The sequence below is a fragment of the Ctenopharyngodon idella genome, chromosome 18 (assembly GCF_019924925.1).
Source record: "Ctenopharyngodon idella isolate HZGC_01 chromosome 18, HZGC01, whole genome shotgun sequence".
NCBI lineage: Eukaryota > Metazoa > Chordata > Actinopteri > Cypriniformes > Xenocyprididae > Ctenopharyngodon > Ctenopharyngodon idella.
The window spans coordinates 2855610-2877653 of NC_067237.1; the positions used below are offsets into that span (position 1 = coordinate 2855610).

A 22044-nucleotide genomic window follows, 5' to 3' on the forward strand; every position below is an offset into this window, starting at 1 on the left:
TATAAAGCCTTTGATCTGCTAATACATTGCCTTTTATTCCTGAACAGCTCAGGAACAGAATCGAAAAAAAACATTGTATTTTTTTTTTTTTTTTTTTTTCTTTAAAAAGACATTCTTATTTCAAGGACATGATGGTACATAGTGTTTACACTCAGAGCTGTACCATGATGGCAAACATCAGGGTTTTAAAGATTCCCTGCAATCCTATTACTCGCAGACGGATAGTGCCTTGGTTTGGGGTACATCCATATGCTGGCACAGACATTGGAGAAATTCTGCCCCACTGAAACCGACCGGTCTTATTTCTCTCTCGGTTGACTGTCACCTACCATCTCCCATGTTCACATGGTCCTCCTCATCTGACCCAAATTGGATTTTAATAATTGAGAAGAAGGCCCTTCTTAGCTTCCAAGCTTAGCTGCCCATCCGTCCTGATTTGTTTTGACTCTGGCCAGCTCCCTTTGCGCTCCTTTCTAATGTTTTGATCTTTGACCTTTGACTACAGGTGCTAAGCAATGAGAACATCCTGACACTGAAATCCGTCAGGCAAGAGGATGCTGGGAAGTATGTGTGCCGTGCGGTGGTGCCTCGCGTTGGAGCGGCTGAGAAGGAAGTCTCTCTCACCGTAAATGGTATGTTTAACGCTTTTCTAAAAGGTGCATGGCTAATGAGAGTTTGACTAGCGGGTAAAAGGGCTGCCACTTTATGTTTGACGGTTGCAAACCTCGCCGTTTGAAACATATGCAAATAAAAAAGGTGCAAGCAATTGGAAATCCAGGTGACAGCTATATGAATTAGACCTATTTTGGCATTCGTGTTGTCCTTTCAGACAGAAGTTTGATGTTTACTCTTCGGTCTGCTGTTTCTCTAGGCTAATGCTGATTATATTCAGTAAGAATTGCATGAGGAGCTGTTTCTTAGGCTGTGACAGGCTAATGAACACAGGAGAATAGCGGGAGACTGGCTACTCTCAGATAAATGACTTCATTACGGCCGCTTGATATTCAGGCGGCATGCATTAGCCGCACAACAGCTTTCATTCGCAAAATCCAACACGTCTTTTAAAAGCTCCTTTCTCTCCGAAGCTATTTGCCATGGGCTACAGCTTTGACGTGAGTTGAAAATAAGAGAAGTTCAGCCAAAGTGACAATTGTGTTTGCATTGAAGGATTCCTCTGCAAGTTTAGATTCACTAATGCAGTTTGGTGCTGTGAAATGAAAGAAAATCAATAAAGAACTGTTATGACTGATAGTATTAATATGCAAAGTCAGACATTCATTCTAGGCCTACGGAGAACGCGGGAATTACAGAAATTACAGATGACATCCACTTTCATCAAGTGCATTCTGTTCTTTATAGGGACAGTAAAGGGTACCTATGCTTTGCATTCATTCTTAACTCCTAGAGAGTTCAGGATTGCCTGGAATCCTGAATAAATGCAGTCATGTTGTTTGTTCCTTTCTGGTACTAGAAAGATTTCAGGAGGTTTATGAAAAGATCCAACACTGCATCATCATGTTTTTCAGCAATAACACCTTTAAGCCCACAGGCAACTAAAGTTGCCCAAGGCTCTGCCACTCTTTTGCCATCTGTAATATTTTTTTGGGTGACTATAGTGTCTAAAAACAAGAGGTATATACATAGAAAACCTTAACCTTAGTGTTTAACCTTTAAATGTATGACCTGAAGATTCACACCCCTAGTCTGGCATTATTTTAGTATGTAATCTTACTTTTTACAATCAGATCAGCTCTCAGTGAATAAAATCAAGTTGTGATATTTTTTTTTTCTCACAAAAATCCATCACATTACAGAAGCGAAATTAAGCAAATGGGGAATACGTTAAAAGCACAATATGTATGATTTTTTTTTTTTTTTTTAAATATCCAATATATGTTATATATTTTGTTTGTAAATCAGCAATTTTAACCAATACACAGAACATGTCATTGCGTCGCCCGTCAATGATATCATATCCACGCTACCTTCGATTTCCAGTTTTACTAATATTGATCTAGTTTACTGCAATGTGCAACAAGTCTCTTATACCAGCCACTAAGCGAACGCACAGAGTAACATTATAATATAACTTTCAACACACTCAAATGAATTTAGTATGATTGTGTTAACCATGTAAAACAGCGCTGTTACCCCACATACACAACGAAAAGAGCAGAAGCGGCCGACTGCAGCATAAGCATAATAAAAGCTCTGCTGGACTCGAGATCGGTGTGCATTGCAGGTGTCTATCATTAGCATTCATTTCAACGGCCTCGTCCCGCTCCCACAGCTCTCGACCCATCCTGCTTTATACCACCATAACGTTAGTAAAACTTTAATACATTAGCTCATCCATGAACATGGTTTCTGCCCGAGTCCATTGGATTCCTTTCCATCGGCTGTGGATATGAAGACGACAACGCCCATGATTCACACGCTCATTCACGGCGTCATTAAGCTACGCCTTTGTTTTGAATAAGTGACCTCTAGTGGTGAAAATTACATATTGTGCCTTTAATTTGTTTGTTGATACAGTGCATATGGAATATATAAGATTTATTCCTCTATTTTATTGATTACCCATTTACCTTATTTATTACTATTTTGTATCATTTTACACCTCTTGACCTGGATCGGTCTTCTAGCTATCAAAAAGCAAGACTCTTTTGATACTTTTCAATAAGTGAGCCCTTTCACTCTAAAAGCCACAAGAGGACTGCAAGCTGTGTTCTAACTCATTTCTGGAAGTGAACACAAGAGTGCTGCATGTTAGATTCGAGCACCTAGCATAGCCTTTGATGTGGCAACATGTGGCGCAGGCTCTCTTGTAGCACGAAGCTGATTGTTTCAAGTTACGGTGCATTTGGGAGATGAAGCCGATCATTTCACATCTTCCTCATCAACGTGTGCTCCTGACGAGTGACTGAAATTCAAAAGCATTGACGTGAAGAATGACTGATGACCAGAGCTTTGTGTTTCAAAGGCTTGATCAGTAAGGGAAAAATGAAAGAGAGAAATCAAGTGAGAAGAATGAAGAGGGGAACTTGAGCTCAAAAGAAATAATTCACCTATGTTAGCTTGATCCTCACTGAGTCAGATAAAAACTAATTTATGCTAACAATTAAATGTATGTTTGGAATTTATCAATATCGGTTTCCTCCCAGTTGCCTGACACTGGAACCCAGAGCTCCTACTGAGACTCAGAATATAGACAAGAGAGTTCCAGCATTCTATCAGGGCCGATGTAATTTAATTATAATCAAATAGCTAGCAGGGGACACCGTTTGCCGAAAACACGCTAATGGATACACATTGCTTTCTGCTTTTTGTTCCCTAGATCCTCAGATAGGGTTCTCATTTCTCCATGTGTATTTTGAGCCTTAATGGGATTTAATATCTGAATGTGTCCTTCTGTTCGTTTATTTGTGATGTTTGGCTTGCGGATTCAATTTGTTTGTTTTGTTGCATGCGTTCAAATATATATATATATATATATATATATATATATATATATATATATATATATATATATATATATATATATATATATATATATATATATATATATATATATATATATATATATATATATAATATAGTAGCGTAGTAGTGTAGTGTACTTGACATATTGCAAGTAGGAATAAGACATTAGACATTGTTATATTTTGACAAGACATCTGTTTTCTTGCTGCTAAAAGTTAACATCATGCAGGGGAAATGTTTATAAACTGCTGCAGTATCAGTGCAACAATCAACTCACTCATGCGACAATATCCGTCACAGTTGTCCATGTAATTATATTGCTGTATGTGAACAGATACAAATCATATATCACAGTGAGATCACTCACAATAGCTTTAAAGGATTAGTTCACTTCTGAATGAAAATTTCCTGATAATTTACTCACCCCCATGTGATCCAAGATGTTCATGTCTTTCTTTCTTCAGTCGAAAAGAAATTAAGGTTTTTGAGGAAAACATTCCAGGATTTTTCTCCATATAGTGGACTTCAATGGTGGGTTCACTGGGTAAAAGGTCCAAATGTCAGTTTCAGTGCAGCTTCAAAGGGCTCTACACGATCCCAGACAAGGAATAAGGGTCTTATCTAGCTAAACGATCAGTCATTTTCTAAAAAAAATTAAAATATATATACTTTTTAACCACAAATGCTCGTCTTGCACTAGCTCTGTGATCCACAAAAAAAAAAAAAAAAAGGTAAAACAACAATACGGACGATTTTGAAGTTGGATCGTAGAGCAGTCCAAGACGAGCATTTGTGGTTCAAAAGTATACAAATGTTTTTATATATTTTGAAGCTGCACTGAAACTGACATTTGGACCTTCAACCCGTTGAACCGCACTGAAGTCCACTATATGGAGAAAAATCTTGGAATGTTTTCCTTAATTTCTTTTCAACTGAAAAAAGAAAGACATAAACATCTTGGATGACATGGGGGTGAGTAATTTATCAGGAAATTCTCATTCAGAAGCGAACTAATCTTTTAACTTTCCTCCGTCTTGACCACACTCCAGAGACAGATCACACAAGCTCCACTGACTCGCTCATATCATGTCACCAATTGTGAAATCTGTGAAAGTGTGAAAACTCTTTAATAGATGGACGGTTGAAAAATAGTGCTTTGCTATGGGGATGAAGGAAGGCACAATGGAGTGGAGGTGAAGTGCCTTGGGGAACATTTTATGCTATAACAAAAATGGGGTTGAAAGGAATAAGGGGGAAGTAGTTTCTAGGCACTTCTGAGAGTTCAGGGAAGGCATTTAAAAATAGAGGAGTCCAAGTCCTGCATTTAATTGCTGGATCTGCAGGCAAGAGGACACACGGAGCATGCGCTATTCATGGAACTGGGTTCGGTCCTCTTGGAGTGCTGTAATGGAAATATATGGCAGCGGAAATGAGGCGAAACAATCATGCTCAACCTTTCACATGCTACAATCTGCGAATCACCTCTTACTGCACACTGGTTCATGCACTCTTTCAGCAAGCACTCGTGGATAGCTACAATCTGAAAGTACAATAATTGCTGGGATTATGTTTTTCAATCACATTGTTTACATGTGTCATTTGCGATGGCATGTGAACTCATTATTGGGTTAATGGAACATATTTGTGCATGAAAGCGTTCATGTATGTATGTCAGGGAGGGAGAGTACATTATGTCTCCGGGAAAAAAGTACATTAACTCGGCTTAGAAATGGGACATATGTGTCTCTGTGGAAGGTTGCTGCTTTTGGTTTGTGTGCATGAGTGCACTGGTGCACATTTGTCGACCAACACAGGGAAAAATATGCTTGTCTAAGTGTGTGTGTGTGTGTGTGTGCACAAGTGTGTTTACACACTTAAAAGAAAAAAGAAAACTTGGAGAAAATGAAAGCTGATTTTAGTGTCCCACCTTCTATATATTTTTTCATCTTCCTTTATTCTCCAGATATTCATACCCCAAGAAAATTAGTATTCCACTTCCATGCCAACTTGCAGATATAGAGGAGAAGAGAGAAATCACCACACATTAATGATTTGGCAAATGAAATAAGTGGTGACAGTGGTGCAGAGGGAAATTTGTTGTGCTTAGCGCAAGGTTAATAATGTAAGTATGCTAAAACCATATTTTCAGACTGAAGCTTAATTGCACTATGGATTGGTGTAAACTTTTGTTAACACTTTAGATTAGGGAACGCATATTCACTATTAACTATGAGTTTTCCCTCAATAAACTCCTAATTACTGCTTATTGATAGTTAGTAAGGTAGTTGCTGTAGTGGTTATGTTTAGGTATGGGGTAGAGTTAAGGGATGTAGAATATGGTCATGCAGAATAAGGCATTAATATGTGCTTTATAAATACCAATAAAAAGCTAATATGCTAGTACTATAAGCAACTAATAGCTAATAACTAATAGTGCTAATAAGCAACTTCTTAATAGTTAATGGCCCAGTTTCACAGACAGAGCTTAGCCTAAGCCAGGATTAGGCCTTAGTTCAATTAGGGTATTTAAGTAGCTTTTATAAACATACCTTAGAAAAAAACATTACTGGTATGCATCTTGACACAAAACAATGGCTCTGACATATTTTAAGATATGTCAGTACTAGGTGCTTTCAGTTAAAACAGCTCAAACATGCATTTTAGTCTAGGACTAGCTTAAGCCTTGTCTGTGAAAACGGGGGAATATGTGTTCCCTAATCTAAAGTGTTACCCAACTTTTTTTTGTCTTTTTGTCTTTTTGTCATGAGCTGAATTTCCTTCATGAATTGTAAATGATTAAATGATTAAAGTCCCCCTGTAGTCAATAATTTTATCCCTTAAAACTCATATTTGATTACCAAAATCACATATTTAAATGTTAATTTTTTTCCTGTGGAAAAAAAAAAAAAAAAAAAAAATATTCATGCCTTAAAATAGTTTGAATGTAACTCTACACCCTTGCTTCATTTAGTATACACAGATTCATTAACATGCTAATAAGCCCCGCCTCCACTCACTTGCATGAGCTCAGAGATCCACTTGGTCAACTTTACTGAAGTAAACGCTGCACAATGGTATCGCTTTTTACAACATCGGGTCTTTAATAAAGAAATATGCATCAGATTAAGTTGCTCACAACTTCTGAATATGGAGAAGAGAGACCAAATGAATAGGACAATGCACTGTAGGAACGGAAGCCCCGCCTTTCAGTTAAAACAGCCAATCAACTTATTGCTATAGGCAATGCGTCGTCTTATTCATAGTTTTCAGTCATGTGACTGGCACAGAGACCTGGAGGGCAAAACATTCACAGAACTGCAGCACAGGCCTGTCAATTTTCCATCTGTTTCAAGCCACAAATATTTAGGTCACCTCTCAAAAGAAGAAAAACAAAGATATGTGAACAATCTTTTGTGCACTTGTGATTCATATACTGCACCTGCTGCAGTATTTCAATCACTAAAAATAGCAGGACATTATAAAATGTTTAACGTGGCTTAATGTACTAAAACAGTGATATTAAAAGATCAAATTCAGTATACACCTAACTGATGATGCATACTATATACAGGCAAACAGATGAGCCCAGAGTACGAACGCAATGCACTAAATTGTACTTTTCTTTATAATGGTTTTCAATAAGAAACTATTTACTTGAAACTTTGGGCATTGTGTTCATGGGTTCATCTGCTTGCATTGATAAGGTTTATACTGAATTAGGTCTTTTAATATCACTGTCTTAGTACATTAGTACTTAGTACAGACTTGGTAAAAAATTAGTGGCGGGCCTTTAAAAAAATAATGTGGCTCAACAGTTCGTATCGTTTTTTTTTTTTTTTTTTTTGAGTTATGACAACTATGAGTGAATTTACGTTCAACCAACAAGCTACGTTGAGTTAGAGGAACTTAAAAATTTGTAGCATACACACAATTTTATAAGTTGATTACTGAAAAAAATAAGTCACTCCAACTACCTGAGTTGTAGCCCTGGAACCAATTAAACGTATCTATTTCAGTTCAAATTAGGGTATGTGTATGTACAATATGTAATTGCAACATACTGTAAGAATGGCCAACTATGCTAATGGTAAGTTAGTAGACTAAACTGCAGGCCACCTAGAAACACCTACCCATAAAAAGCTGTTTTACCCGAGGAAATCATTTTGGGATAGGATTATGGGGTGACGCCACTTTACACGACACCACCCCACGATGATCTGTTCATTATGACTCTTGTACGCCTCCTACCGTCGCAAACCTTTTCCCTGCAATCCAATGCATTCTCTATCTGTATCTCTTTCTCTCTCTCTCACCCAGCCTCGAGCCTTCCCACTCCCCACAGAGTTCCTTAAACCCAGCATTCTGAGGATAAGTGATAAGCTATCTAATTATATTCCTCATTTACAGCCTGATCCATGGGCTGATTCTTCTGAGCCACCAAGCGCTGGCCTTACCTCTGCCAGCAGGGAATGATCTGAATGTATTTACCTTACGCCTGCAACTACACATACACTCTAGCCTTTATCACATGCTATCGTGTGGATTATGATTTTGTAGTCGAAGGGAAGCATGCACGTAGCATGCGTGCATTACAAGCGGCGAGGTATCACTGCAGCTCTGGTTTCTAATGAAGGGGTGTGAAGTGTAACATTCCTCTCCACCAGCCTGATATTCCCCTCACTACAGCACTCCATCTGCCTCATGCTCATCTAGATGCTAATTTATTCTAATAAGAGCCAGTTAATAAACTGCAATTACGAATCAGTCGAGAGACACCGCCGCAGATGATTGGCAGATGCATGATTGGTGGATTGGTCTGAATTTGTGTGCGTGTGTATGTAAGTGCAGTTTTTGGCAGGGTTGGGGTTGGTAATCCATTAAGCAGGGAAGTTATTCCGAATCTATCCTAGAGAAACAGTTTACCCTTTACATCACTGCCTTGCTTGTTTTGTGCAATTTTGGAGAAAGAGGGTAAGCTGTAGCATAAGCCAGAGTTCAAAGTTTAAGGCCCCACGGTTAAAACTGAACATGAAGAGACGCTCTGGGGGCCCTTATCTCTTCAAAATAACATTTTTCCGCCATTGGCACTCTTCCGATTGCAGCCTATAGAAATAGACTTGCAGTTGGCACGCTGAGTCTTATCTCCTCGGGAGACATGAGGCCTGCCATAAATCAGTTCTTTTCAAGATTGAAAATGAAGACCAGACCCTCACTGCCTCACCCTTAACACAACTCTTAAATAGACCAGCCCACAGGAGACTCCTTTAAGAGTCTACCCATTCAAACCGAATACAATACTGCTCTTTCCTTTTAATACCAAATTTATAGCATGCCACTGCAAGGCCTCAGTATTGCACACTTGATTGGCAGATCCTACAGATGAGGTCTTTAGCCTCCTCGGTTAAAGTTTTACACCTCTCTCGAAGCGTGGGCCAGCAGAATTTGTCCATCTTGGAACTGGTAATGTGTATGTCAGCCTTGGTACGTGCTTCTCTAAGGCAAAACTAACCGTTGCACAGAAACTCTGCATCTTATTCACATACCAGCTGCCATCCAACTGTACAAATGAGGGTCATTATACAATGCAACAGATTCACAAATGTCAAGACTGCTTGACCTACGCAACGGATGGTGTGATGTTACTGCACATGGAAAGTGGGTGGTAAACGGAAATCAATTTTAAAAGTGATGTTTGTGTACATTTTCTAGTGAATGAAGAATGTTATAACTTGGCAAACATCCAGACTCAGAGTAATTTTAAATGCACTTTTAGCATTTTAAAGAGCCAGTTCAAGTGTCTGGAGTGATACTTGACAGTCGCAGTAAAACATGCCAAATTGATATAGTCTGTTGCATATTCTACAACTAAGTATCCAACAATATTTGGGAATTTCCCCAGGTATTTCTAATATCTCTAAATCTATTCTACTTTAGTCTTCTACTTTAAGAACAGGTTATATGGAAAATATCAGTGGCGTGGGGTGGTGTTTTAAAATGAGGAGGCAAAGCAATGTAAATGTATGTCCCTGTTGCACTTAATTTTCCTTGTTAAATAAACATTGCATAAGAAAGATAGACCAAATACAATTATATTTTGTATTTTTACACTATGCAAAGTTCTATTTATTAAAACCAAGTATAAATTTAATCAAGTTAGTGTTTTACGCATTTTTACATTATTCCAAAATAAATAACTAAAGGCAGTAACAATTTAAACAATATATATTATTTGTGAACTAATATTCAGCTTTTCTTTTTAGTAGTCAACTTATTTTCAAGCTTGTACACACTGGTCACGGACACAGACACCAAGATGTACCTTTAATTAATCTGATTGCTCACTAAAAAAAACCACAGTCACATTTTCAGGCCATTTCAAGTTTGATTTTGAAGTGACATAAAGCGGTGATATCTAAGTGGCTGAGTTGTTTACTTATTTTCTAATTAGTCTTCCCATTAACAGCATCATTGTTTTCATTCAGGCCGTTTTGAGAGCGCGCACAAAATCAAGAGGTGGGGTTTATCGCACAATCAGTCATATCCAATCATAACCGATCATATCCAATCATAGCACTCTCACATGACTTACCCCCATTGATTTTCTCTTACCCCCCATCAAACTTCCCACATGCTTTAGGGGGTCTGTTATAAGTCAATGGGATCAGGGGAGGCAAGAGATGCGGCGTCCCACTGTTACTTTACCTGCTGGTGTTGCTGTTGGACAGTGTTACTTTATAAACACAAGTGACTTTTTAATGTCACATTTTGAAATATTTGCGTTGTTTTAATTTTGTAATATAAATATAAATTATTTTCTCATCCAGTTTTTTTCTTTTTTTTTTTTTTTTTTTCTTTTTTTTTTAGGAGACGCTGCCTCCCTTGCCTCCTCGGAAGAAAGGTCTCTTGAAAATATATGTAATATAAATCATTAGATGGAATAGAATTAACAAATGTTGTTTAAACTGATTTAACCTAAAACATGGGCTAATGCATCTATTTTGACAGAGGCACACTTGGGGCCCTATTTTAATGATCTAAGCGTATGGTCTGAACCGCATGGCACAGGTGCACTTAGGGCATGTCCGAATCCACTTATGCTAGCTTAAAGACGGAAAAAATGCTCGGTGCACCAGGCACATGCTCCAAAATGTTGTACATAGTCTCATAATGAGCGTCTCTTTGGCCGTAACGTGCAATAAACCAATCAGAGTGTCATCTCCCAATCCCTTTAAAAGCCAGGAGCGCTTGCACCATGGCCGATTGCTATTTACATGGCGGAATATAGACACCCTCAACCTGACGAGTCAGTTTAAATACATGTGTGTACTGCCACGATTGGTCAAATAATTAGCCAATTTCATTCGTCATTCCTGCAAATAGGTCATTCTGATACATGTAATGACTATCCATTATGAGATGGAGGCATTTTTATCTTTATGTACACAATAATAATCTTTTACATTGTAATCTTTATAATATTTGGCATGTTTTTGTGCTGCTGCACATCCCTGTGTGTGTAACAAGGAGAGTGTACGCACGTTGTGCACCCGCCTATAGGCGCATATTACTAACACACCCTTTAAATAACAAAAATAAAATAAATAAATAAAATAAAAAATACTGCTCCATTGACTTTAGACCAGGTTTTTGTTGGTCAATTGCGCAGTCGTTTTCAGTTGCCTCAAAATAGCAACACGCCAACAACGCACCTGAACACACCTCGTTTTCAGACCAGCACGCCCATGGGCGAACAGATGGGCGCGAGGGCATTTCGCTGGACATGAAAATGATAACTGCATCGGGCTGAAACTAGCAAAAAACACTTGTGTCGCACCTGCCATCGCATTGCGCCAGGTGTATGATAGGGCCCTTGGTCTTCTCTATAGTGTCCACCAGACATAAGCAGTTTTGAAGAGATTCTTATGACTCTCTCGCAAACAGGGAATTGTTTAGCTCACGGTTCTGAGTATGTGATGAATGACTGTTTTCTCTCCGCAGGACCTCCGACCATTTCCAGCACACAGACACATCAGGCTCCACATGGAGAAAAGGGACAGATCAAATGTTTCATCCGCAGCACGCCACCCCCAGACCGCATTGTGAGTTACTCAGCTCTCCTTCCAGTGACTCAGCTCAGACAGGATTGCAGCTGTTGAGTGGGCGGTTGCTGTTGTCACATGGCTTGTGTGACTCCATTAGACTCAGTAAACACAGTCCAATAATGCATAACGCACTCATGAGTTACGATCTGTTTAATAAATGAAATTGCATCTCGAATCATTTGTTTCCTCTATATGAGTGAACGGGTATTAGACATGGCAGGCTTACAGCCCTAATTTCTCATTTAATGCATGCTTATGCCCTGTTACCACAGATCCAATTAGGATTTACCACTCTTAGATGAACTGTCTCCTCTCCGGGCCAATTTTTGATTCATTACTCACACTGTGCATGTGTGTGTGTTTGTGGCCGTGTGCATGGAAGTGCATAGGTAATCTCTGTACGATGTTTACTCGTGTGGCTTTGCTTTTATTGCCATGCTATTTCTAAATGTCAGTTGAATGGGAAAGACTGCTCCTGTGGTCTGGAACAACCAGTAATAACTTTAGAAGTGTAATAACGCCCATAAAGCAGGTGAAAGCAAACGCCAGTCTCTCTTTGCAAGCTGAAAAGACCAACTTGCACCAGTGGGCTGATTCAGGCTGGTTATGATTTATATGCTGTTTAATTTTGATGATCGTGTTAGCTTACACGTGCATAAGCAATGCTTCTATCACTTGTTTCTGCTTCTTCTTCAAATGTTTTTTGGATTTGGATAGTCTGTACTCTTTCAGAAGATAGCGTAATAGTGCCCCCTACCATATAGCAGTAAATAAACATCAAAAATTCTGTCAATGGCAGGGAAACAGTTAATCATAAAATTCAATAAAATTTGTTAGATGTATACCTAAAAAAAAAAAAAAAAAAAAAAAAAAAAAAAACATACTACATGATGGTCTTTTCAATATTGTTTCTTTTGTTCTTCATCAGGCCTGGTCCTGGAAGGAGACTGTCCTGGAGTCGGGGACGTCAGGTCGCTACACGGTGGAGACCGTAAGCACGGAGGACGGAGTGCTGTCCACGCTCACCATGAGTAACATCGTACCCGCCGACTTCCAGACCATCTACAACTGCACCGCCTGGAACAGCTTCGGCTCCGATACAGAGATCATTCGCCTCAAGGAACAAGGTGGGAGCCAAGGTTCGCCAGGTTCCACCTTCTTTTCTTTAAAACATGTCCGCGGTAAAACACTGATGCAGTGTTTCATAACCATGTTTTTTGAAAACGCTGCAGTAGACTGAAAACATTTAATATTTTCTCCATTACTTTCCATTTATCACTTTATACATTATGAATCATCTAAATCATATACATATCTTTTAATGTATTTACCAATTTTTGATTACATATTTCATTCACCAGTAGACAAATTATTATTTCAAGGCAACAGCAAAAGTAATTGCACATTTAACTGCAACTTTAATAAATCATTTAAATCTATTAACACTTAGCACTATTTAATTTTCAATCTTGTTACAGTGATTAATTTATCTCTTGTGCATTTCTTACAATGCATCTCCCCAGTGCTTTCCTGGTTTAGATTTATTCACATGCAATACATTTTATTCCTGTTTTGTCTCACGTGATTCTTTAAAGTGCACCTGTTATGCTTTTTTGCCTATTACCTGGTTGCTATTTTCCATGCATTACAATGAATGGGTACAAAAAAACACACAAAAATGTATCATCATACAACTCTTCCGAAGTCTTCTAAAGCCATGTGATATCTTTGTGTGACAAACATTTTTTTTTTTTGGGTAAACTATTCCTTTAATGAAAAATCTGTTTCTGGGTTTATAATAATTGCATACAGTAATGCAGAGATTAAATTGTCAAATCTGTGCGTACACATGGGTCATAATGCTCAGTTTGTACTGGGATCCAGTAATTAACTTTGTTTAGGTACAGTTTATTGTCTGACTCTCATTATCATTTGGCTGTAAAATCTGGTTATTATTCGGTTTAAATATACCAACAAGAGCACAAATAACACAGTTGAGTTGGCTCTAATTAGCCTAAGCCACAGCTTCTCAAACACTCATGGGATTGTTGGAGTTCACATTACACCCACATCCTATCAGAGTATGTAAATGATCCAAGGTGAACGATAAAAAACGATGCAGGGTTCACATTCAAGACATGTTAGGTGCTTGTCATGTGCTAAACGTATGTGATAATTGGCATATCTGCAAATTGTTTTGCCTAGTCTTCATGTAAAGTAAAGATACCTGTGCTTTCTCCAGAAGGTGATGGTGGTGTTAATTGCCTGTGCTAGATCCTTTGAATAGACGCCTTGAAGGTGCAAATGTCTCTTTGACACAACATTTGGTATTCTCATTTGTTCCATGCTAGTTTGGTTCTTGAAATATGTTCAGGAGTGAGAGGTGGTGTCTGTGTTGAGCGGTTATTTGCTGAATCCACCAGTCCTGCCCATGCTGTGTTATTGTAGAAGGCTCTGTTTTGTTTTCCAACAGAATCCCTCCCTGTTGCTGTGATCATCGGCGTGGCAGTTGGCGCTTTCGTTGCTTTCATCGTCCTCATGGGAACCATCGGAGCATTCTGCTGTACACGCTCTCAGAGAAGTATGTACCTCTCAGCCAATTGCCTTCCTGCATGTCCATCACCAGAACACGCTAAGTGCTCCTCAGTCAGACAAAGAGCAGGTTGTTAGGGTGTTCATGTCACTTCACAGAAACCGAGCCTTTATTTCTATATCTTCCTTTTTGTTGAGTGTTTGTGTAGGGTTGGGCGGTATGACTGTATAGACCAGAAATGCATCAGCCGGTAAATATTCTGCAATACTGCTGAAACAGTGGTTTGAAAAAAGAAATAAAAAGTAGAAAACTGTAGTATTATTTTAATGTAGACAATGTCTTTGGTTTATTGGTGCACCATGTGGTTTTGGTGTACAATGAAGTTAAGGTTAGGGCTGCACGATTAATCATAATTAAACTGAAATCGCGATTTGGTAAAGACTGCAATTTTTTATGCACAGCTTGTCAGTGAAGAACGGCTCTGTGATCAGTAGCAAATGCTGCTCCATCTGAAGCCCAGAGGGCGCTCTCACACAGAAACTCCAAATATGCCCCGCAGAAGAACGCTCGTCATTCCAGAAAATCCCGATTGGCATCATACTATCGCTGTAGCTGAATAAACAGAAGCGCTTTGAAACACTTTGATTGATTAAACATGACTAATAAACACACGACTACGACAGTGGGGGGATATATGGATATATATATATATATGGACATATCCAATATATGGATTATCTAGGTTCTTCAAGCCTTCTCAGGTATTTTCATGATAATAAAGTATATTTATGCTGCCTTCACATGCTATCGGAAATTTGATAATTCCCACTTCTGAAGTCGTGCTAATGAGCTTATCGCATTCAAGTTTCAAACTGGAAGGGCGTTCATGTGCGATTTTTACCTAGGAAACTCATATTTTACGATAATTCCGAGAGCACATGAAGCGTTATAATGCAATGCTAATCGACATAGACTTAATCACTGTATAGAATACTACGAAATATTATGTTGTGTGCCTTATTCTGTGTAAGAAGCCACATCATCTCACAGAAGGATGTTATTTCAAACACTTAACAGACATTATGAAGTGAGTTTGGAGTAAAAACATGTTATTACATAAATGTTTCTCATGTTTGGAAAGATGTTTGATGTGTTGCTTTTTCAAATGCACATTATAGGCAACTCAATCTTGCAGATGGAGCAGCATTTACTACTGATTACAGAGCCATGCTTCACTGACAAAAATTGTAGCCTTTGCGCTTTCATAATCGCACTAAGCAAATCAGTTTAATCGTGATTGCGCTCCAATTTCGATTAATCGCGCAGCCCTACTTAGGGTGATCTAGAAACATTGCAACTTGATGCGTTCTGAAATATTTAAATGAAGTGCAGTTATACCAATACAGGTGTGCATGTGTACAAAAATCGGCTATTTTGCAATCAGTTTCAGTCATACTTATTATGTATTACTATTCTGAGTTTGTTGTTATTTATGGATGCATTTTAGTGCATTAAGATTTGTAGATTAATGTGTAATATGTCATGAACAAAATAGAAAAAAAATGTTATTTGTAATGCTATAACTATAATAAAATGTCACTATCTAAATCTCATCATTTTAAATCATGATTCTCGAAACATTGACTTTATTCTCATAATGTTTTTTTTATTATTATTATTATTGTGACAGTTTTAAAAAACAAAACAAATGTTTTACTACTCATGAGGTTTTGTCATCCCGCCCACCCTTATCTCTGTGTTTCTTATGTTTTCCTTTTACCGCGTCCATCCTCTCACATGATCAAAAGTGAAAACAGCGCATCCATGTACAGGTTAGCGTCAGACAGCGAAAAATGAGCTTGCAGTTTACGACTGTTGGTGGCATTCCTAGCGTTGAGCATGTTGTTGTTGTATGCCACAGAAGACGCTCACCTGGTTATGCCTACACTGCCCACCTCCATCTGTGCTCAGCAGAGAGAACTTGCAAGCAAAATTAAGACAGAAAGTAAGACCTGTTACCTGACCGTCACCAATTATCTATAAACACTGTTCTTCAATGCGTCAAGATGACCTGTGTGATTTTAATGTGATGTATTTAATGGTTCCCCTAGGGTTCCTCTTATCTTAGTTCTGTGGTGTTATGCTGCCTTCAAGTCCTCCTACTCAAGATTTTGGATGTTGTAAACATGAGGGAATGTGATTTTATTTGGAATAAAATTGGCAATTTAATATTTTGGCTACAATTTATAATAAAGTTCCATTAGTTAACATTGGTTAACTGCATTAGGTAACATGAACTAACAATGAAAAATAATAATGCATTTATTAATTTTAGTTGATGTTAATTTCAACATTTACTAATACATTATTAAATTAAAAGTTGTGTCTGTTCATATTATTTAATGGACCTGAGCTAACAGGACATAACAATGAAACAGTTTTTATTAACTAACATTAAAGGGGTCCTTGATTATGATTTCACATTTTTAACTTTAGTTAGTGTGTAATGTTGCTGTTAGAGCATAAACAACATCTGCAAAGTTACAATGCTCGAAGTTCGATGCAAAGGGAGATATTTTCTTTTAAAGAATTCTTTGTTTAAGGACTACAACAAAAGGCTTGTAAGGACTACAACAAGCTTCTTCCTGGGTTAGTGATATCACTAACCATAAGATTTACATAAACCCCGCCCCCGAGAACACACAACAAAGGGGGCAAAGCCATGTTGGGCTGCTTTAGAGAAGAGGAAGAGTTGTTGTGAGTGTTGTTAGCATGCCGTCATTTTATGCCGGACTGCTTCACAAACGAGGGTTAATTCAATGCTGGATTTGCACAAAAGATTAACATGACGGCTCATGCTAGTCGATGAGTTGAATCAACTCCACAGCAACTACATAAATTTATCCACTAACCGTTCAGAAACACCCAGTTTCATTCTAAAAGTTGTAACTTCTTCCTGAGTCTCTCCATCAGTGTCTGACTCCGGTTTGAACAATGTAAGGCTGAACACCGTTACTGACAATCCTCATTTTGGCTGCGTGAGATTCTCCAGCTTTGTTGTTGTTGAGCAACCAAAGCATGAGCTGTAAAAGCTCTGCCCTCTTCTGGAAAGGGGGCCAGGATCAGCAGCTCATTTGCTTTTAAAGGGACACACACAAAAACGCAGTGTTTTTGCTCACACCCAAATAGGGGCAAATTTGACGAATAAAACATAAAACATCTATTATAACATAATGTAGGCTAATTCTTAAAATCCTTAAAACTATGAATGTATACATTTTTATATATCGTTACTGACATGCCCCAATGTCAGAAAGTTGGGGTTCATCTTGTGCATGTGTACTGAGTTTGTAAATATGACTTGAAGGCAGCATTCATTTTTAGGGACTCTTATTAAGGCAATGTGAAGTGGCATGGAGTAGATTACATTTTTTATATTTCACATCAGTACATTACACTTAATGGCATGACTGGAGTAACATATGTAACTTTCCTCTCAGACCTCAAAGGTGTGGTATCAGCCAAGAACGACATTCGAGTGGAAATTGTACACAAAGATCACAACGCAGCCCGAGAAAGTGAGGAACACTCCTCCATGAAGCAGCTCATGGTGAGTCACATTCTGAATTAGAAAAGAACAGTAAACATCCCGTTCGCCATTACCCCATCAGCAGCCCCAAATCAACAAGCTAGCTCATTATGCTAGTCCCTGTCACATCCTTAGCTAATGAATGCTAATCATCCCCACCCCAGCACTAATAGCGCCTATCTCCCTTGCCACTGCTAACGTCAAACCCATGAATAATGCAGATTAAGTGTGAGAACCCTGCTGGCCTGGATGCCTATATTTAGCCCCAAGCCTGCATTTCCTGGGAGGACATGGGCATAGATGTAACCATAGAGATGCCAGTGATCAAGTGGTCCTTTTCTCCTGGAGTCATTGGTGAACTAAAGTCAAAACACATGCTGCCCACTTCTTTGGTAATTTCACAAGCCTCCAGGGCCTAGAATCAGAGCTATGTTTGAGCTAAGGATGTAAAACTTAGAACAAAGCAAGACAAGGAACAAAAAGCGAGGACACCTTACAAAGATGGTGTTGCATTGCAAATTTTGGCTAATGACATGAAGAATATTCACAGGAAATTGCCCCAGATGAAGTAGCTTTCCTTTTGGAATTTGGAAGCGTTTTGGAGTACCAAAGCTGCACAGTGATTTGAGGGAAATGGAGAGAGTAACTCAGATATTAACGTGTGGATGGGTGTGTTGTTTGCTATAGATTGAACGGGGAGAATTTCAGCAGGAGTCCGTTCTGAAGCAACTTGAGGTACTTCAGGAAGAGGAGAAAGAGTATCAGCACATCAAGGTACGTCTCCACGGGATTTGAAGGAAGTGATATAAGAAAGAAAGGAGTTGTTTGATATGCCTCAATGCATATTTTGTAGGGCTTTCAATCAGTTCAAATATTTAATAGTGATTCATGTGGTATTTTTTATTTATTTTTTTTTTATTTTTTTTTCCCTGTTGTTAAAGGGATAGGGATAGAAAATTATTCCGTGATTTACTCACCCTCAAGCCATCCTGGGTGTATATGACTGTATTCTTTCAGACGAACACAATTGGAGTTATATTAAAAATATCCTGGCTCTTCTAAGTTGTATAACAATAGTGAACAGCACTCACAATTTTGAAGCTCAAAAAAGTGCATCCATCCGTCATAAAAGTAATCCATACGGCTCCAGAGGGTTAATAAAGGCCTTCTGAAGTGAAGCGATGGGTTTTTGTAAGAAAAATATCCATATTTAAGACTTTATAAACTATATAACTAGTTCCAGCAAACAACCTCTGACACGGCATAGGATGTAGAAGTAGGTGAGAGTAGATGCCTTTCGCGGTCCAAACAAATAGGGCTGTGCAACAAACTCAAGCTCCTCTACTCTTATATTGAATTTCTCCGACATTTCTATTTCAAAATTCTAGCTTTAGACTTCTAATTTGTGACCGTGTTTTGTTTTGCTCTATCCTCTGTGGTTCCGCGTTCGTCAATACGTCATGCGTCACGTCAGAGGTTGCGCTTTCGTAAGTCAACTTGCGTACAGATGTTTGCCGGAAGCTTTTATAAACTTTTTATAAACTTTATTATAGTTTATAAAGTTTCCGTCTTTTAAGTACTTCACTTAAATATAAAGGTTCTAAAAGAGAATGCCATAGAAGAATTTCCTTCCATAGAAGAACTTTTTTCCACTATAAAGAATCTTTTGTGGAGTGGAAAGGTTCCATGGATGTTAAAGGTTTTTCATAGAACCATAGATGCCAATAAAGAACCATTATTTTTTAAAAGTTTATTCACTGAAAGTTCTTTGGGGAACAAAAAATGGTTCTTAAATGGCATCACTGTAAAAAAAAAAAAAACTCCCTTTTGGAATCTTTATTTTTAAGAGTGTATGTGCATAAATAGATCGAATAAATACGATGCTTTCATTCATGTTCAAATAATTGTCTTCTCTCATGATTAATATTTCATACTTGTTGAGCTGCGATGATAAATAATTTCTCTACACAATTGCTGCTAATTATTTTACTTTTGTTAAACACTCAATCTTTATTTGATTTATAAATATATAAGCCATTAAGGCCTTTCTCCATCATTTACTCAAACAAGTGCTCTGCTAGAGGTCTGTTGTGTGTGTGCATTGCTGGACTGGTATACACTTTAGAAGTCACACGGAACAAAATAAAACAGTATTGATGTTAACTGAAGGGATGTGATAACTGCATTAAAAATAAGATGCTAAGGTTTTATAATGAGTGTTTGTTGTTTATGCCAGGAAATTGCTTAGAAGATTGATATTTAAATTTTTGTTCAGCTAAAACCAATATTTAAAAAAAATAATAAAAAAAAAGAATTAAAGTATTATTAGCAATTATAATTACCCTTTATGCATTTGCACTGATCATTGAGTGTGTTAAGTGTTCAGATACTAATTTAGCTAAATTCACTGTGACCACAAAGAATAACTATCATCATTATAGTTCAATTAACTTATGATCCCACAGTTAAGCAGACAGCAGTTACAGTTCTTGATAGAAGATAGAAATAGCATAGCTTTTGTCCTCTCGTTTGTATTTATCTCCGCGTGCAAACGCAGTGTTCCTAAACTCTGTTTCACGGCCTCCTCTACCTGCTCCCAGCGGGATAGATTCCCTCCCTACATGTAGATGAGTGTGTAAAATGAGCAGTGTGAACGGGGACAGCTCCACACAGATATGGAGTGCACACAATCCCTGTCGCCTGATAAAACCGCGCCTGACAACGCCTTTCTCGCGTTGTCATAGAGAAGTCACCTAACGGTGATTATCGTCTCTCCCCCGCGGGATCTGGCCTGCGCACCCGCTCAAAATGGCATCCACGTCCACATTTGGCGCCTGTTTTGCTTCTTAGCAACTGTGCTGATATAGCACCACGACAACGACAGCAGTCATGGTATCAAGTTCCTTCGCTTTGATTATTTCTTTCCATGACAGATTTAAAAAGCCATGATTCTGAAGTCTAATTAAAGCTGAAAAGTACACACTAACAACCAGTTTATGTATCAAGGTTTTGTCTAATGAGCCTGTAATGATATTTTGAGGTTACTGCTAAAGATGGTTGCTTTACTCCGGTGACTGATACAAACATCTTTTTCGTACCTCTGTTTTAAGTATGCTTTTTTTAATGCTCTGAAACAGCAGTGCTGGCACTGCAGAAAGAAAGATAATAGATGCATCACACAAGCAATTCTCAAGTAATGTAGTTTATTTTACGGTGTTAGATGAAGGTCAAAATAAATGAGAAGCTTTCCGAAAAAAAAAATACACCGCAGTCAAAGACATTCCTATTTGAACAGGGTTAAATTTCTCAGAGGACAACAGAGATTTATTCAAAAAACAAGAGATAATATACTCCAATATTTTTTTTATTATAATTTTTTCCCCCAAGGTTGCATTAGAAAAACACAGAAGTGTTCAATTCAGATGAGAAGATAAATTCACAAAATACGGTAACACTTAATTTCGATAGTCCACTTTAGACATTCTACTAACTATAAGTAACTTTGCAACTGTCAACTAGCAGTCATTAGAGTTTTAGTAGACTGTCTAATTTAAGGGTTAGTTCACTAAAAAATGAAATTTCCATCATTAATTACTCACCCTTATGTCGTACCAGACCCGTAAGACCTTTGTTCATCTTCGAAACACAAATTAAGATATTTTGACGAAATCCGAGTTTTTTTTAGCCTCCATAGAAAGCAACGAAATTACCACATTCAAGGTCCATAGAATTAGTATAATTTGTTGAATAAAGTAATTATTTTTGTTTTGGCTTTGTGCACAAAAACTATCCTTGTCACTTTATAATATTAAGGTTGAATCACTGTAGTCACACTGACTTAATTTGTGTTTCGAAGATAAACAAAGGTCTCACAGATTTGGAACGCATGAGGTTGAGTAATTAATGACGGAAATTTCATTTTTGGGTGAACTAACCCTTTAAGCAGACAGTCTGCTAATACTCTAATGACTGCTAGTTGACATGTAGTTGCAAAGTTACTTATAGTTAGCAGAATATCTAAAGTGTACTATCGAAATTAAGTGTTACTGTATTTTGTGAATTTATCTCGTCTGAATTGAACACGTCTGTGTTTTTTTCTAATGCAACCTTGGCAAAAAAAAAATATTGGATTACATTATCTATTATTTTTTTGACTAACTCTCTGTTGTCCTTTGAGAAATTTAACCCTGTCCAAATAGGAATGACTTTGATTGTGATGTATTATTTTTTCCTCATTTATTTTGACCATCTAACACCGTAAAACTTAATGACAGAAATTTCATTTTTGGGTGAACTAACCCTTTAATATCTCCTAACTCTTTATTTTGATGCTCCTC

At 37.9% G+C, this 22044-nt stretch overlaps 1 protein-coding gene across 9 annotated transcripts in view; it reads left to right on the forward strand.

Annotated features, from left to right (window-relative positions):
* kirrel3b (kirre like nephrin family adhesion molecule 3b) overlaps positions 1–22044 on the forward strand; it is a 227340-nt gene that overhangs the window by 199001 nt on the left and 6295 nt on the right. The window contains exons 9-16 of one of the 9 annotated variants that reach the window (XM_051870448.1): positions 506–632; positions 11482–11582; positions 12514–12724; positions 14059–14166; positions 15927–15950; positions 16040–16123; positions 17619–17728; positions 18395–18481. In XM_051870448.1, the coding sequence (XP_051726408.1) occupies positions 506–632; positions 11482–11582; positions 12514–12724; positions 14059–14166; positions 15927–15950; positions 16040–16123; positions 17619–17728; positions 18395–18481 (852 nt within the window). The remainder of the gene's footprint in view (positions 1–505; positions 633–11481; positions 11583–12513; positions 12725–14058; positions 14167–15926; positions 15951–16039; positions 16124–17618; positions 17729–18394; positions 18482–22044) is intronic. The other 8 variants (XM_051870449.1, XM_051870450.1, XM_051870452.1 and 5 more) reach the window with 8 other exon arrangements.